The 15,882-nt window shown below is 41.1% G+C and overlaps 1 protein-coding gene across 1 annotated transcript; it reads right to left on the minus strand.

The window, feature by feature from the left end:
- Nucleotides 1-2,807: 2,807 nt before the first annotated feature.
- LOC311134195 (uncharacterized protein) lies at nucleotides 2,808-14,024 on the minus strand (the record flags this gene model as incomplete). Its single annotated transcript, XM_084167806.1, has 14 exons — nucleotides 2,808-4,279; nucleotides 4,679-4,850; nucleotides 5,470-5,568; nucleotides 5,847-5,955; nucleotides 6,079-6,191; nucleotides 6,593-6,760; nucleotides 7,810-7,892; nucleotides 7,995-8,144; nucleotides 8,561-8,674; nucleotides 8,974-9,081; nucleotides 9,189-9,302; nucleotides 9,536-9,656; nucleotides 12,689-12,725; nucleotides 13,948-14,024. The coding sequence occupies 14 exons, from the start codon at nucleotides 14,022-14,024 to the stop codon at nucleotides 4,146-4,148; spliced, it is 1,599 nt and encodes a 532-aa protein (XP_084023932.1). The 3' UTR covers nucleotides 2,808-4,145.
- Nucleotides 14,025-15,882: the final 1,858 nt, after the last annotated feature.

The following is a 15,882-nucleotide window of genomic DNA, read 5'->3' on the forward strand; positions in this document are numbered from 1 at the left end:
GAAAGAGTGCTTTGTTCTGCCTAAGCATCAATTGCCCTGTTTAGTCCCTGAAAGAAACAATATTGAAAAATAGGATTTGCAACATTTCTCATTAGCTGGCTAGCTAGATCACCAATTCAGGATTTTAAAACTGAGCGGTTCTTCACAATTGACACATTCCTGAATTAACAATTAACTAGTTAAAACGTTAGTTTAACATTGGTTGTTCGTCTAAACAGTTGACGAGATCACCTGCTAGCTATCGGTAGTGTCCAACGCTTGACTAGTGGGCTGATGTCGAAAGCACACATTCCCCAATGGTCGAATTTAACATTCATATTAAAGTAATTTGTTGAACATTTGAACATAAATAAAGGTTATACTCACATTTCATAAAGTTGTTCTTTATTATGGCTGAATGAGACACTTTGCTTCACTTGACACAAAGATTATCACAATCAATAGAGATAGCCGACTCTCATCTGAAGCCACATTTGTGGATTGTAATACATCGACAGGTGGAATACAGATCCACATGCACTTTTTGAATGTGCAAATGCACATTCCACAGTTGTAAATGTTAGGGATTTCTGAACATTTGCTCACAATTCTTTCTACATTTGTTCAAATTGTAGTTTTATTTGTGAGCTATGTTAAATATATTTACAGATCATCGATTTATGTATGACTTATGGTGAATATTTGTTCAATCTTTTTACATATTCACGGATTATGGTTTAATTTGTGAAATATGTTTTATATATGCATGGGTTATGGTTAAAATTGTGACATATTTTTTACATTTTTACGGATTATGGTTTTATTCACAAAATATTTTAATAAATTCACAGATCATAGTTTTATTTGTGAGTTATGTTGAATATGTGCACAGATCGCGGTAGACATATTTACAGAATAAAGAAACAAATCTCACTCCATAGTCCACAACTAGAAAACCAACAGCTGATACATTTGTAACCAATTTTCTCATCATACAGTAAGGGAAAAAAGTATTTGATCCCCTGCTGATTTTGTACGTTTGCCCACTGACAAATAAATTATCAGTCTATAATTTTAATGGTAGGTTTATTTGAACAGTGAGAGACAAAATAACAACAACAAAATCCAGAAAAACGCAATCAGAAAGATTTCTGGCTCCCAGGTGTCTTTTATACAGGTAACGAGCTGAGATTAGGAGCACACTCTTAAAGGGAGTGCTCCTAATCTCAGCTTGTTACCTGTATAAAAGACACCTGTCCACAGAAGCAATCAATCAATCAGATTCCAAACTCTCCACCATGGCCAAGACCAAAGAGCTCTCCAAGGATGTCAGGGACAAGATTGTAGACCTACACAATGCTGGAATGGACTACAAGACCATCGCCAAGCAGCTTGGTGAGAAGGTGACAACAGTTGTTGCGATTATTCGCAAATGGAAGAAACACAAAATAACTGTCAATCTCCCTCGGCCTGGGGCTCCATGCAAGATCTCACCTCATGGAGTTGCAATGATCATGAGAACTGTGAGGAATCAGCCCAGAACTACACAGGATGATCTTGTCAATGATCTCAAGGCAGCTGGGACCATAGTCACCAAGAAAACAATTGGTAACACACTACGCCGTGAAGGACTGAAATCCTGCAGCGCCCGCAAGGTCCCCCTGCTCAAGAAAGCACATATACAGGCCCGTCTGAAGTTTTCCAATGAACATCTGAATGATTCAGAGGAGAACTGGGTGAAAGTGTTGTGGTCAGATGAGACCAAAATCGAGCTCTTTGGTATCAACTCAACTCGCCACGTTTGGAGGAGGAGGAATGCTGCCTATGACCCCAAGAACACCATCCCCACCGTCAAACATGGAGGTGGAAACATTGCTTTGGGGGTGTTATTCTGCTAAGGGGACAGGACAACTTCACCGCATCAAAGGGACGATGGACGGGACCATGTACCGTCAAATCTTGGGTGAGAACCTCCTTCCCTCAGCCAGGGCATTGAAGATGGGTCGTGGATGGGTATTCCAGCATGACAATGACCCAAAACACACGGCCAAGGCAACAAAGGAGTGGCTCAAGAAGAATTACATTAAGGTCCTGGAGTGGCCTAGCCAGTCTCCAGACCTTAATCCCATATAAAAATCTGTGGAGGGAGCTGAAGGTTCGAGTTGCCAAACGTCAGCCTCGAAACCTTAATGACTTGGAGAAGATCTGCAAAGAGGAGTGGGACAAAATCCCTCCTGAGATGTGTGCAAATCTGGTGGCCAACTACAAGAAACGTCTGACCTCTGTGATTGCCAACAAGGGTTTTGCCACCAAGTACTAAGTCATGTTTTGCAGATGGGTCAAATACTTATTTCCCTCATTAAAATGCAAATCAATTTATAACATTTTTGACATGCGTTTTTCTGGATTTTTTAGTTGTTATTCTGTCTCTCGCTGTTCAAATAAACCTACCATTAAAATTATAGACTGATCATGTCTTTGTCAGTGGCCAAACGTACAAAATCAGCAGGGGATCAAATACTTTTTTCCCTCACTGTAACTGCTGACATTTTGTCATAAACATTTCCCAGCTACAAATATTTTGATGTCAGTCAAAAGCAAGAGTCGAATCAATGCAGGTCACAGTTAGCATTGAGTTGCCAATTATTTATAAAGTAAACACTATTATAGTGCTGTCAAATGCACAGTAAACTACAGCATCATCTTTTGGGAGATTGTGTAACTTAACGTAGCAAGTGTAAAAGAAAAGTGGTAATTAATACGCTTAACCTGTAAGAATTTGTTTTAAACATGGCATACTTTATTTGCAGATTAATTAATTATTATTTGAGCATGTTATCTCCAAGCCTGCACTTTGACTTTATTTCAAGAGAAGTTCACAAGACATTGAAATGCATTGTTAACCTTCTGATCATACATTAACAATCGTTATCAAAACAACAATGGTTCACATCAGAGCCTTATATTTGTCAATATAAGTATCTTGTCCACATGATTCATACAAAGTCAGAATCTAGCCTAAGAGAGAACAAAAAAAGGCAGATATCAGAATGAAAACAAAATTGTTGCTTGAGTGGAATGAGAACAGGAAATGAGATGATTAGAAAAAGACTTGTGACTGTCCACAGTCACATGGTACAAGCATATTGCCTTATGCTACTGCCTCTTAAGTGGCACAATGAAACCTATAATTTGTTTAAGGAGACCATAATATTGGTGATAAAAATCACTAACATGAACATACAGTAGACATCTGATAAGCACACATTGAGATAAGATAAAGTCAATTTCATAATGTTGACATACCACAATGCATGGAAACAAACATAACCCTACAGATAATAAGAACGAGTAGGCCTAAATAAATATATTTTGTCATATCTTTAAATGAATTTTCTATAAGTCCATGTAGACCCAGTTTTTCTACCAATGGACTTGAGATTACACATGATTGGATTTGCCTTCCAAACTAAATACAACAGAATGAATTAATATTGGACATGTACTATCCTATAAATCCTTGATGTAGGTGGGCGGGAGATAGGCTTTCAATCTTCAGATGTCACATTCATCCCCCAATTGGTATGAAATTGCATCCCCGACACTGAAATGGTGTAATACCAAAGCACACCAAATCTCCAGTGCTCAGCCTTGCATGCAGCATCAGCATCCCTTTACTTTCGTCACTGTACTCAAGGATCTCCAATGGAAAAAGTAATCTTGTTCCCAGAAAAGTTGATGATTATCATTGTCATGAGACCACAGGAGGTTGGTGGCTCCTTAATTGGGGAGGACGGGCTCGTGGTAATGGCTGGAGTGGTATTAGTGGAATGGTATCAAATATATCAAAACACATGGTTTCCAGGTGTTTGATGCCATTCCATCAGCTCCGTTCCGGACGTTATTATGAGCCGTCCTCCCCTCAGCAGCCTCCTGTGCATGAGACGCTAACAAACAAAACAATCACAGAGACAGTCCATGTGTTATCAAATGCACTTGGGACCCACCATCTCGTCTAAGACATCCATCCTTCCATCCTTTTATGCACCTTGCACTTATGTTGAGTGTTAAAAAATGGTGAACGAAATTCTTCTTTCTGGTAGTGTGCATCTGTAGTATAACGAGTTGCAGCAGCTTGAGGAGGCACCAGGGCCCATGGTTTCCTGTTATTCACAGGTTATTTTGCCATCAAAGCTGGATAGAGCGATGGCAAAGGCCTGCACTGCACACATTGGGTAGCTATAGTCCAGAGTGAAAGCATCATCTGCTACTCGTCCAAACTGCATTACAATATAGGCCTCTAGAATAAGAAAAATGTACACACACACAAACATTTTATATTTACACTTTTGCGGAAAATAAAACAACTCAAAATATACTGTATTAGTGGGTTTTGTGACTTTATCCAACCTTATTCACCTACGTTTGTTATTGGAATTTCATCTGCCGGTATTGTTTACGTTTGACGTTTTAGTCATTTAGCAGACGCTCTTATCCAGAGCGACTTACAGTTAGTGAGCGCATACATTTTCATACTGGCCCCCCGTAGGAATCGAACCCACAACCCTGGTGTTGCAAACGCCATGCTCTACCAACTGAGCTACACGGGACTATTGTATATGATAGTTACCAGAAATAAACAATATGTAAACAATGTTATGATTGTGGATGATGATTTTTGGTTTGAGTATCTTCTCACCATCTTTGCTGTGGATGATCTGAAAGTTTTTGATGGAGGCCTGTGTGACCCTGCCGTTGAAGTTCAGCACATGGGACGCCGTGTCATCATTCCATGTGGGGGTCTTGTTGTGGAGTTCGATCAGATTGTCCATCTTTCTGTTCTGGAACTTCATCAGTAAACCATTGTTGTCCTGAAGAAGAGGGATGTGGGAGAAAAGCAGCAACATTAGCTGGTCACAATAACAATATGGATAATGAGGAATGTTGTATTCAAGTGATAAAAGCGAATCATCCGATATACTATGTGGCCTCCCGAGTGGTGCAGTGGTCTAAGGCACTGCATCGCAGTGCTAGCTGTGCCACTAGAGATCCTGGTTCGATTCCAGGCTCTGTCGCAGCCGGCCGCGACCGGGAGACCCATGGGGCGGCGCACAATTGGCCCAGCGCCGTCCAGGGTAGGGGAGGGTTTGGCCGGCAGGGATGTTCTTGTCCCATCGCGCAGGGGTACGGTGTTTCCTCCGGCACATTGGTGCAGCTGGCTTCCGGCTTAAGCGGGCACTGTGTCAAGAAGTAGTGCGGCTAGGTTGGGTTGTGTTTCGGAGGACGCGCGACTCTCGACCTCCCGACTGTAACTACCAATTGGATACCACGAAAACGGGGGTAAAATACCCCCCAAAAATAAAGAAATAAAATAAAATATTTAAAAATAACAACAAAAAAAATAATAAAGATTAAATAATGACTAAGGTGTTGTTCATCCTCATCCATAACTCAGGCAGAATGACATCTGTATAACAATGGTTTACTTACACTGCGAGGTTGGATGGGTACTCGTTCACTGTCTTTGCCCATCCCTGGGATGATGACGGTCAACTTTCTGGGACCCTTTATTCCTAAGACATTAGTTTCCTGTCGCCAAAGGTCAGAGAGATATGCGGAAATAGGAATTACATTTTTATGGAAGTTGTCCACCATTGATCAATTTAACATACGATTTTCTAATAACAATCTTATAATGAACATTCCTTGAATTACCTATAGCCCCTTTACTAACCCTTTGTAACTCATTATAAATATTAATTTAATGTCTCAACTATACAGAAACAATTAGCAGTTAATAAACTACTTATAAACCCTTTTGAAAAACCTTTATAAAGGGTACTTCAATATAAATGTCAAAGCCTTACATAAATGATGGCTGCTAGTTCTTGGCGAGCATTGGACATGTCTGGTAGTGCTCTGTCTGGGTGCAGAGCATTGTCAAACACTGTGAACTTAGTGCCCATCATATTGGACCTATGGAGGGTAAATCATCAATCGATGAATGAAACGAGCTTATGAAATGCATGATTACAGGTGTAATACTAATTACTTTATAGAAATGTTACAGTTTGATCTATAACTGTAGCTTACGGATACCTCAACTTTCCAATGAAATTTTCTCCACCTCTTGACAAGTCTGTGGGGTCTATGGAGATAAGGTAATTGGAGGTTGTGCTTTTCTTTCGTTTTCTCCCAGCCAGTAGAAAGACCTGTAAAAACACAGAATAAATCTCCTGGACAATGATTCCTCAAATTCATATCATAAATCCACAACTTAGTTTTAAGCTCACGTTGGCTCCATCTCAGATTGATTTCTAAATTAAATCGCAAAACCTCAAAAGAGTGACTCATCTGAAGCCACATTTGTGGATTGTAATACATCAACAGACGGAATACATTAAAATGTTTACATTTTAGTCATTTAGCAGACGCTCTTATCCAGAGCGACTTACAGTTAGTGAGTGCATACATGTTTTTTTTGTTGTTGTTTTTTAATACTGGCCCCCTGTGGGAAACGAAACCACAACCCTGGCATTGCAAGCGCCATGCTCTACCAACTGAGCTACACAGGGCCAGAAACCCCTAAACTTGACCTCTGGGAGTGCCTCACCTTCTTTTCATTGTCGAGGTGGAGATAGTATGTGGGGTACAAGCCTTTGTCCATGCCCCTCTTGTCCCGGGTCATCTTGCATTTGACCGTCACCCCCTGCTGGGCTGGCTGCAGGACAAACTCCTCCAGGCTGTCAAACTCAATGTCTGGGGATGGAGGCCTCTCCTCCTGGATGTAGGACAGTGAAAACCAGGATTATCAGTTTATCAGCAGGTTAATTTAAACATGACTCTAGGCTCCAATTCTACATTTTCATCCTCTCTCTTTGCCTTTTTCTTAAATGCATCGGAGAAGGTCTGAGGGGAGGGACCTTGGACTTTCTTCTCCAGTGTGGTTGAGAAGGAGGCAAGGAGTCATCTTTTTGGAGCCCTGATCAGAAGAATCCAGAAATGTATACGCCCCCCGACAAGCCATCACTGTGCAATAGCAACATTGTGACCTAGGTCACGATTCAATCCGTATCGCAGAAGTACAGCACTATAGTGCGATTCAAATGTAAAGGTAGTTTCCGATTGAACCGACATAGGCAGCATTTACAGTGAAATTTCAATTGTGCTATAGCGCTGAACTTCTGCGATACGGATTGAGTCGAGCCCTTACTCACCAAACAGGGACCGGCAGAGACAAACCTCACTAAAACAGGGACCGGCAGAGACAAACCTCACTAAAACAGAGACCGGCAGACACAAACCTCACTAAAACAGGGACCGGCAGACACAAACCTCACTAAAACAGGGACCGGCAGACACAAACCTCACTAAAACAGGGACCGGCAGACACAAACCTCACTAAAACAGGGACCGGCAGACACAAACCTCACCAAACAGGGACCGGCAGACACAAACCTCACTAAAACAGGGACCGGCAGACACAAACCTCACCAAACAGGGACCGGCAGACACAAACCTCACTAAAACAGGGACCGGCAGACACAAACCTCACTAAAACAGGGACCGGCAGACACAAACCTCACCAAACAGGGACCGGCAGACACAAACCTCACTAAAACAGGGACCGGCAGACACAAACCTCACCAAACAGGGACCGGCAGACACAAACCTCACTAAAACAGGGACCGGCAGACACAAACCTCACTAAAACAGGGACCGGCAGACACAAACCTCACTAAAACAGGGACCGGCAGACACAAACCTCACTAAAACAGGGACCGGCAGACACAAACCTCACCAAACAGGGACCGGCAGACACAAACCTACCTTCTTCTTCTTCCTTTTTCCCTTTTTATTTTTTGTCCCTTTTTCTGCCTCAGATTCAGAATCATCACTCTCTGATGCTTTGGCTGATAGAAAAATAGAACATTAGGAAAACTTGTTTTTTCACTGACTGGCAGGAAGATGCCCAAACACTGGAGCTGTATTGAATTAAAACAGAAAACTCTTGCCTTTCTTCTTCTTCTTCTTGTCTTTGTCCTTGTCTTTATCCTTCTCTCCCCCTGCTGCGAACATGGATGCCGGGTTGGCGTTCTCCTTCTTCTTTGATTTTGACTTGCTGGACTTGGTTTCTGGTTCACTGTCATCACTATCAGATTTGGCTGATAATGATAATGAGAGAATGCACTCCAGGTTATGATCATATCACAGTGTACCTACAGTGCTGTAACATTATTGCAATGTGTTCTCTTCCAAAAGGGGTGTGGGACTTCTGATGTTGGAGATATTTAGACACAAATAATACATGATGATGGGTTAGAGATTTTCAACCGGCAGGTAGCTTAGTGGTTAAGAGTGTTGTGCCAGTAACCGAAAGGTCACTGGTTCTACTCCCCGAGCCGACTAGGTGACAAATCTGTCGATGTGCCCTTGAGCAAGGCACTTAACCCTAATTGCTCCTGTAAGTCGCTCTGGATAAGAACGTCTGCTAAATGACTAAAATGTCAAGTCGATCATTATTTATCCCTAAAATTGCAGCAGTGTAAAATCAATACGTAAAGCTAGTGTTAACGGTTACCTTTCTTCTTGCTCTTGGCGTCTGACTTATCCATATCTCCATTTACACAGAACAGAGAAGCTGGTTCCTTTTTCTTGGTGTCTTTCTTCGATTTTTTGTCATACTCTTTGTCATCTGAAAAAAGACGTGAGACAAAAATACTTCTAACAGCGATGCCATTTTGTTACCAGTGCTATACAAAAAAAAGTTACATCCGAAACTTCTTTATATATTTTGAAACGTTTTGCATTCTGTCTGGTGTGTAATCTGCAACAGTTTACTTGGTGCTGACAACGTAAGGCTGTGCAGGACTAGTGTTTCCTTTCACTCAACATTACACAATTAAATCTCCTACCTAATCCTCTTAAACCAGGTCGTATTCTTGTTGTCTAGTAACTCCTTTAAGAAAATTGGTTTCCTATACATCTTCCCACCTTTAGCTTTGGGTTTCTTCTCTTTGCCAGAACCTTCTTTTGTGGTCTTTTTCTTTGTCTTTTTGTGTGGAGTCTCTTCCTCATCATCTTCTTCTTCTGTATCTGAACCTTGAGCAGAAAAGAAGTGCACTTTTTATTGGGTTTTAAATACGTTTTGATGCTTTAACATGCAGTTCACGTAGAGCATCATCTCAGTTATACTGCTGACTGCTTACCTTTCTTTTTCTCTGGCACACTTTTTGTTTTCTTCTTTGGCTCGTCTTTGTCTTTCCCTTTTTCCTTTTCTGGCTTTTCTTCGTCTGGTTTCTTTTTCTTTACCTTTTTTCCATCTATTTTTTCAAAAAACCCAGAGATTGAGAGATGACCTCCAAAGAAATTAATATATTTTTGAGTGATAATCATATTTATTCATTACATTTGGATACTGCACACTATCTCAGATATACATTATTTATTTGTGGATCACCAACATTTTGCCAAAATGTTGGTGAACTTTTAAACAATCATTTGCGTATGCCTCATTTGAAGACATCTCATTGAAACTGTGCAGAGCAGTCCGTACTTTGAACAGCAGGACTCTCCTCTCCAGACAGCTCTTCGCTCTTCTTGCTCTTGCTCTTTTTGGGCTTGGCATCGGCACCATTGGTGGCTGGGCTGGCTGACTCTGCCTTCTTCTTCTTTGGCTTCTAGAAAGCATTATCTACAGGAAGAAGAGTCAGAGATGAGACGAGGAGGAGAGAGGGGCAGACACCAGAGAGAGATGACACAGCTATGCAGTAAGAACAAAATCCTACATTAAGATCTACTGTATGTGCATAACAGCCTTTTGCATGAACCATGCATTTACACTGAGTGTCTAAAGCATTATGAACACCTGCTCTTTCCATGACAGACTGACCAGGTGAAAGCTATGATCCCTTATTGATGTCACCTCTTAAATCCACTCCAATCAGTGTAGATGAAGGGGAGGAGACAGGTTAAATAAGGATTTTTAAGCCTTGAGACAATTGAGACATGGATTGTGTATATGTGCTATTCAAAGGCTGAATGGGCAAGACAAATATTTAAGTGCCTTTGAACAGGGTATGGTATTAGGTGCCAGGCACACCGGTTTAAGTGTGTCAAGAACTGCAACGCTGCTGGGTTTTTCACGCTCAACAGTTTCCTGTGTGTATCAAGAATGGTCCACCACCCAAAGGACATCCAGACAACTTGACACAATTGTGGGAAGCATTGAAGTCAACATGGGCCAGCATCACTGTGTAACACTTTCGACACCTTGTAGAGTCCATGCCCCGACGAATTGAGGCTGTCCTGGGGGCAAAAGGGGGTGCAACTCAATATCAGGAAGGTGTTCCTAATGTTTTGTACACTCAGTGTATGCCAATAGTAAATGTCTGTACAGGAGCATGAGAATTTTAGTGACTTACCATTCAAAAGACAGTGTAAAGTGCAAGCGGAAAGGTATGGAGACAGAAACAAGTAAAGCACTGTACATTTCAAATCACACTACTATAAATACAGTATACTTGATTATCCAATATTATATATTTTTACTACAGTGTCAAGACATTCTCTTAAAACCGATTCGCTTTCAAAAGGGAAATAGTGAACAGATAATAATCATTAGAATATTCTAGTCAATACTTCCTATATTATGTAACCTGCCCTTCTGACACAGTGACCTAACAATCAAGCATTTCAGTCACCTGCCTCAATCACATAAACATGTTGCGTCACATCCAGCGTTAAGGAAGTTACATCATTATATTGTAGTAGTAGGGCTTTAGAGAGAGATTTAGAGTAATAAACAGAGCCATAACTACACAAGGCTGCTGAGGAAAACAAGTATTGAGAGGAATGTTTCTGTACCTTAGAATCAATGCATATATAATTACAATTGGCAGATATTTTCTTCTCATTCTTAAAAACACTCTTGTGCACTTCCACATTGTGCAGTTGGAAGTGCACCGAACAATCCAACGTTATTCAACACACAAGCACATTCAGCTTTTCTCCCAATCAGTCCTATTCACAGGCCATGTCCCACAGTAACCAGACAGTTGTCCCACTATATGAGCCTTGCTCTGGTATTACTGGTATTATGTCAGCCAGCCTCCCACTACTCCCAGCAATCCCTTTCATGGGACTACTGACCGGAAACCAACTATCACCACACCACACCACAGCATCCCAACAAAACTAGAATAAGGTCAGCCACTGTGATTCTGGTCATTTAAACACTGACTGACGGAGTGCAGCGATGGATGACCACAGTAATCCGATTAAGATGTGGCTCTATTTCTGTCCTCACCTCATTTGAGTAATGGCGGCCTGCAGACAAAGCCGTCATCATGCCATTTTTTCAAGGGGGGAAACCGATGGCAAATTCAAAATCTTTGCATCCACTGCATCAATATGTTTAATATATTGAATATGTCAGATGGGTAAATCCTTCGCCCACAGTTTCAATGGGCATGAGGCCTCTGTCAACCCCCCAACCCCAGCCTTTCCCACACCATAGCAATATGTTACCTCACATATGTACCAGAACCTCGTCACAGCCCAGTGGCCAATTCTACAGAACCATCGTTACACAACAGACACCAACTCAGTGGCCTTGTGATTAAAGTGAGATTGGAAGATGAATAGTTCGATCCCCGGCCGAGTCATACCAAAGACTGTAAAAATGGGACCTGGTGCATCTCTGCTTGGCACTCAGCATTAAGAAGATAGATTGGGGGCCTTGTGATAGACTCGCATCCAGATGGTGTCCTTTTAAATTAAGCTGCCTCACGCTATGAAACAGGAGTTAGGCTCCTGTTCCTGTGAGCCGATCTGGCTTGCACAAGGGCTACTTACTTACTACGCACAACAGGCTGGGGTAAATCAACCACTTTAGAACTGTAACAATACCACAGCAGCATGCTCACTTGAGTATTCTGTTGAAATAATCTGATTACTGGTAAACTGGTCTTCTATCCACTGAATTGTCTAGCAATCAAGAGGGCATGTAATTGCATCTGTAGTCATCGTAAACACCATTACAGTATATCTGAATGAATCACAATGCTATTAGAGAAATGTTATAACTTTATAGGACCCATCATGAGTATTCCTTCTCTCTAGCATCCTTTCAACAAGAAAAGCTCTTCAAAACACAGTTACGATAACTTTACCTTCTCTGCAGACATTGTGTGGCCAGTGACTTCAGCTCTAACAAACTACAAACTCCTCTTTTCCCTAAAAGTTCTTAATTAAAAAGGAAGAATAATTAGGCCATTCAACACAATGGAGATAATGAAGAAAGTGGGGAGCCTAGGACTCAATCGCTCGCAATCAGCAGAAAGTTTCTAATAGGATTTATGTGTAAAGCCAGCTGCTCTTCAAAAACAGAGAGACGTCAACAGGACGAACCAACATGGCGTGGGAGAAGGGTGAGGAAGTATGTTACGTGTACACAGATTACAAGCACAGGTCCACTATACACAGGTGGTGACACCCCCCCTCGTGAATGTAATGGTCGATGTGACTCATAACCAACCAATTTTGACTCGGACACAACAACTTATTCTCACAGGAACTGAGCGACACCCAGACACAAATAGACATGTAGATGGACAACTAGTGTCTTAAAAATGTACGAAAAGGCACACCCAGCTACCTACTGTAGGTGTCTTTTTGTATTTTAAAACTTTTTATGGTTGACTTTTACCTTCTGTGGAGTGGCCACATCTTGACTTTCTTGAGACCTGTGGAATCAATTTTTAAATAGCATGACACTTTTGAATGATTCATTTTTTCAGACATATGTTTTGGCAAGACAGAGATGACATAATGATGCATAGAGCTGACATTACGTCTTATTCTTAAATACAGTGCCTTCAGAAAGTATTCACACCCCTTGACTTTTTCCACATTCTGTTGTGTTACAGCCTGAATTTAAAACGGATGAAATGGAGATGTTTTGTCACTGGCCTACACATAATATTCCATAATGTCAAAGTGGAATTATGTTTTTAGACATTTTTACAAATTAATAAAAAATGAAAAGCTGAAATGTCTTGAGTCAATAAGTATTCAACCCATTTGCTATGGCAAGCCTAAATAAGTTCAGGAGTAAACATTTGCTTAACAAGTCACATAATAACTTGCATGGACTCACTCTGTGTGCAATAATAGTGTTTAACATGATTTTTGAATGACTACCTCATCTCTGTACCCCACACATACAGTTATCTATAAGGTCCCTCAGTCGAGAAGTGAATTTCAAACACAGATTCAACCACAAAGACCATGGAGGTTTTCCAATGCCTCGCAAAGAAGGGCACCTATTGGTAGATGGGTAAAAAAAAAAGCATACATTGAAAATCCCTTTGAGCATGGTGAAGTTATTAATTACATTTTGGATGGTGTATCAATACACCCAGTCACTACAAAGATACAGGCGTCCTTCCCAAGGAAGGAAAACCACTCAGGGATTTCACCATGAGGCCAATGGTGGCTTTAAAACAGTTACCGAGCTTAATCGCTGTGATATGAGAAAACTGAAGATGGATCAACAACATTGTAGTTACTCCACAATACTAACCTAATTGACAGAGTGAAAAGAAGGAAGCCTGTGCAGATTAAAAATATTCCAAAACATTCATCCTGTTTGCAACTAAGTAAAAGCACTAAAGTAATACTGCAAGAAATGTGGCAAAGCAATTCACTTTATGTCCTGAATACAAAGTGTTATGTTTGGGGAAAATCCAATAAAACACATTACTGAGTACCACTCTCCATATTTTCAAGCATAGTGGTGGCTCTAACATTTTAAACACATATTTCCACTTTGTCATTATGGGGTATTGTAGATGGGTGATCAATTGAATCCATTTTGAATTCAGGCTGTAACACAACAAAATGTGGAATAAGTCAAGGGGTTTGAATACTTTCTGAAGGCACTGTATATTAAGACCAAGATCTTACCTGTCATCTGTCCAGACGTCTCTGAGCGTATCCTTCTGGAGAGGCATAAGTGTCCTGAGGAGAGGGGTAGGAATCATAGAAAGAGACAGTGGTTGTGTTAGAGGAGTGGATGGTTGTTCTGGACATAAGTCAAAAAGGTGGGAAGAACCCTTCTAAAGAACGATTGAAAAATTAAATAATGTTATTTTCGTTGTAAGCCTATGATTTCAAAATATGATCACTTCTTCATCAATGTAATACATTTACAGTATGTGTTTTTCAATTGAAATGGTTGTGCTTAATCTTTCTTTCTAAATAAATAGTCACATGCATGTACACACACACGGAGGCAGACAAACACAGGCAGGGATCATTGGTTACACTGGTGCTCCCAACTTTAAAAAGTTAGGAGCACCACATGCAATTTAGGGGCACCAGAAAATAACATTTAAAAAAATCCAGTTTCCTTTCTTTCTGTGGCCCCACATGTTTGGATATACTGGTAAAGTTAGCTAGCCAATTAGGTAACGTGACTGAATAAAGTGTAAACAAATGGTTAACGACGCGCGAGTAGGTTTAGAACTGCCCACGACATGGTTTATGAATGTAAAATGCGGTCCCGCGATCCGCTATAGGAAGAAAATAAGGTTGCGCCGGTAATATGGCTCAGATCGTTTGACCTGGTTGTGCTAGAAGCAAGCCGTTTTTCGCTGTAGTAATGGTGCAACCATGACGCTATCGAATATTTTTCTCTAAGGCACCCGGAAACAACGGTACAGCGAAGCCTTAGCATTACAACAATTATTATATGGGAGATTGTTTTCCTAGTCGCACGGTGCTCCCAAAATACAACTCCTGGTCACGCAGCAAAATATTTATTCGCATATGCGACCAAACCTGAACACAGGCATAAACACAAGCTCAAACATGCACGCACACACACGTATGTACCTTTGACTGGCTCCAAGTAGGTGCTGATCATTGGATGTGTGCTGTGTTGTGGTCTCCCCTTAGCCCACCACAGTGTGACTGTCCACAGGGGTTCATACTGATCCTGCCCATGTGGGCTGGTCATATGACCACTTCACTAAGATGATTGTCTACAGAGCAACAGGTCCCCTCAACTCCACTAATGCACTCCACTGTATTCCACTTCACACTACTACTACCTCTTAATAGGATTGCCCACAAAGGATTTGGTCCACTCAACAACTCCACTAGTCCTCTCCACTACTACCTGTTAATCAGATTACCAGCAGGGCAACTGGTTCCTTCCACTACCACCCACCCCACCAGGACACGACAAGACATCCTGAACCCCCTCCAACTCTTGTCCTCCCACTTCACTACGGTTTACCATAATCAGCTCTGCACCATCTGGGGACTTTTCAATCCTTTTTAGAAGAAAGAGTGAGATCTGATAGGGTTGGATTGTGAATCTCTATTCTAAGGGTGCCCTAACCTGACCAGGATAAGAAAATACTGATTCAACATTCATCCTAGTATATGAAGGAGAACCAGTGTGTGTTTACCAATTGTGGAGAAGTGGCGTTAGAGCGGAATGCAACAGTCATATGAAGCATAGTTGTAGGTCCTACTTTCTACCACCAGATGCTGCTGAATATCAGCAGACCATAAGTGTTGCAGGAGCCAGTACCAACACATGGGGGCGCACATCAGACTTTTGAGAGATTCTATGCAATCATTAGAGTATACAGCCATTTCAATCGATTCTGGAGGCAAATTGAACTGAGAATCACAAACGCCTACAATATTTACGTTGCAGGTAGATGTTTTTATAAGCATATTGCATGATGATAATGTGTTATTCATTGTAACAATATGTACTTACATTGCATTTAGGCTACACTCTAACTGTTAACTACCCTGGAACTACACAGGTTAGTAAGACGCAAAATGGTTTATTTTCACGATTTTCATTCATTATACTAGTTA

The sequence above is a fragment of the Coregonus lavaretus genome, assembly GCF_964263955.1.
Source record: "Coregonus lavaretus genome assembly, chromosome: 8".
NCBI lineage: Eukaryota > Metazoa > Chordata > Actinopteri > Salmoniformes > Salmonidae > Coregonus > Coregonus lavaretus.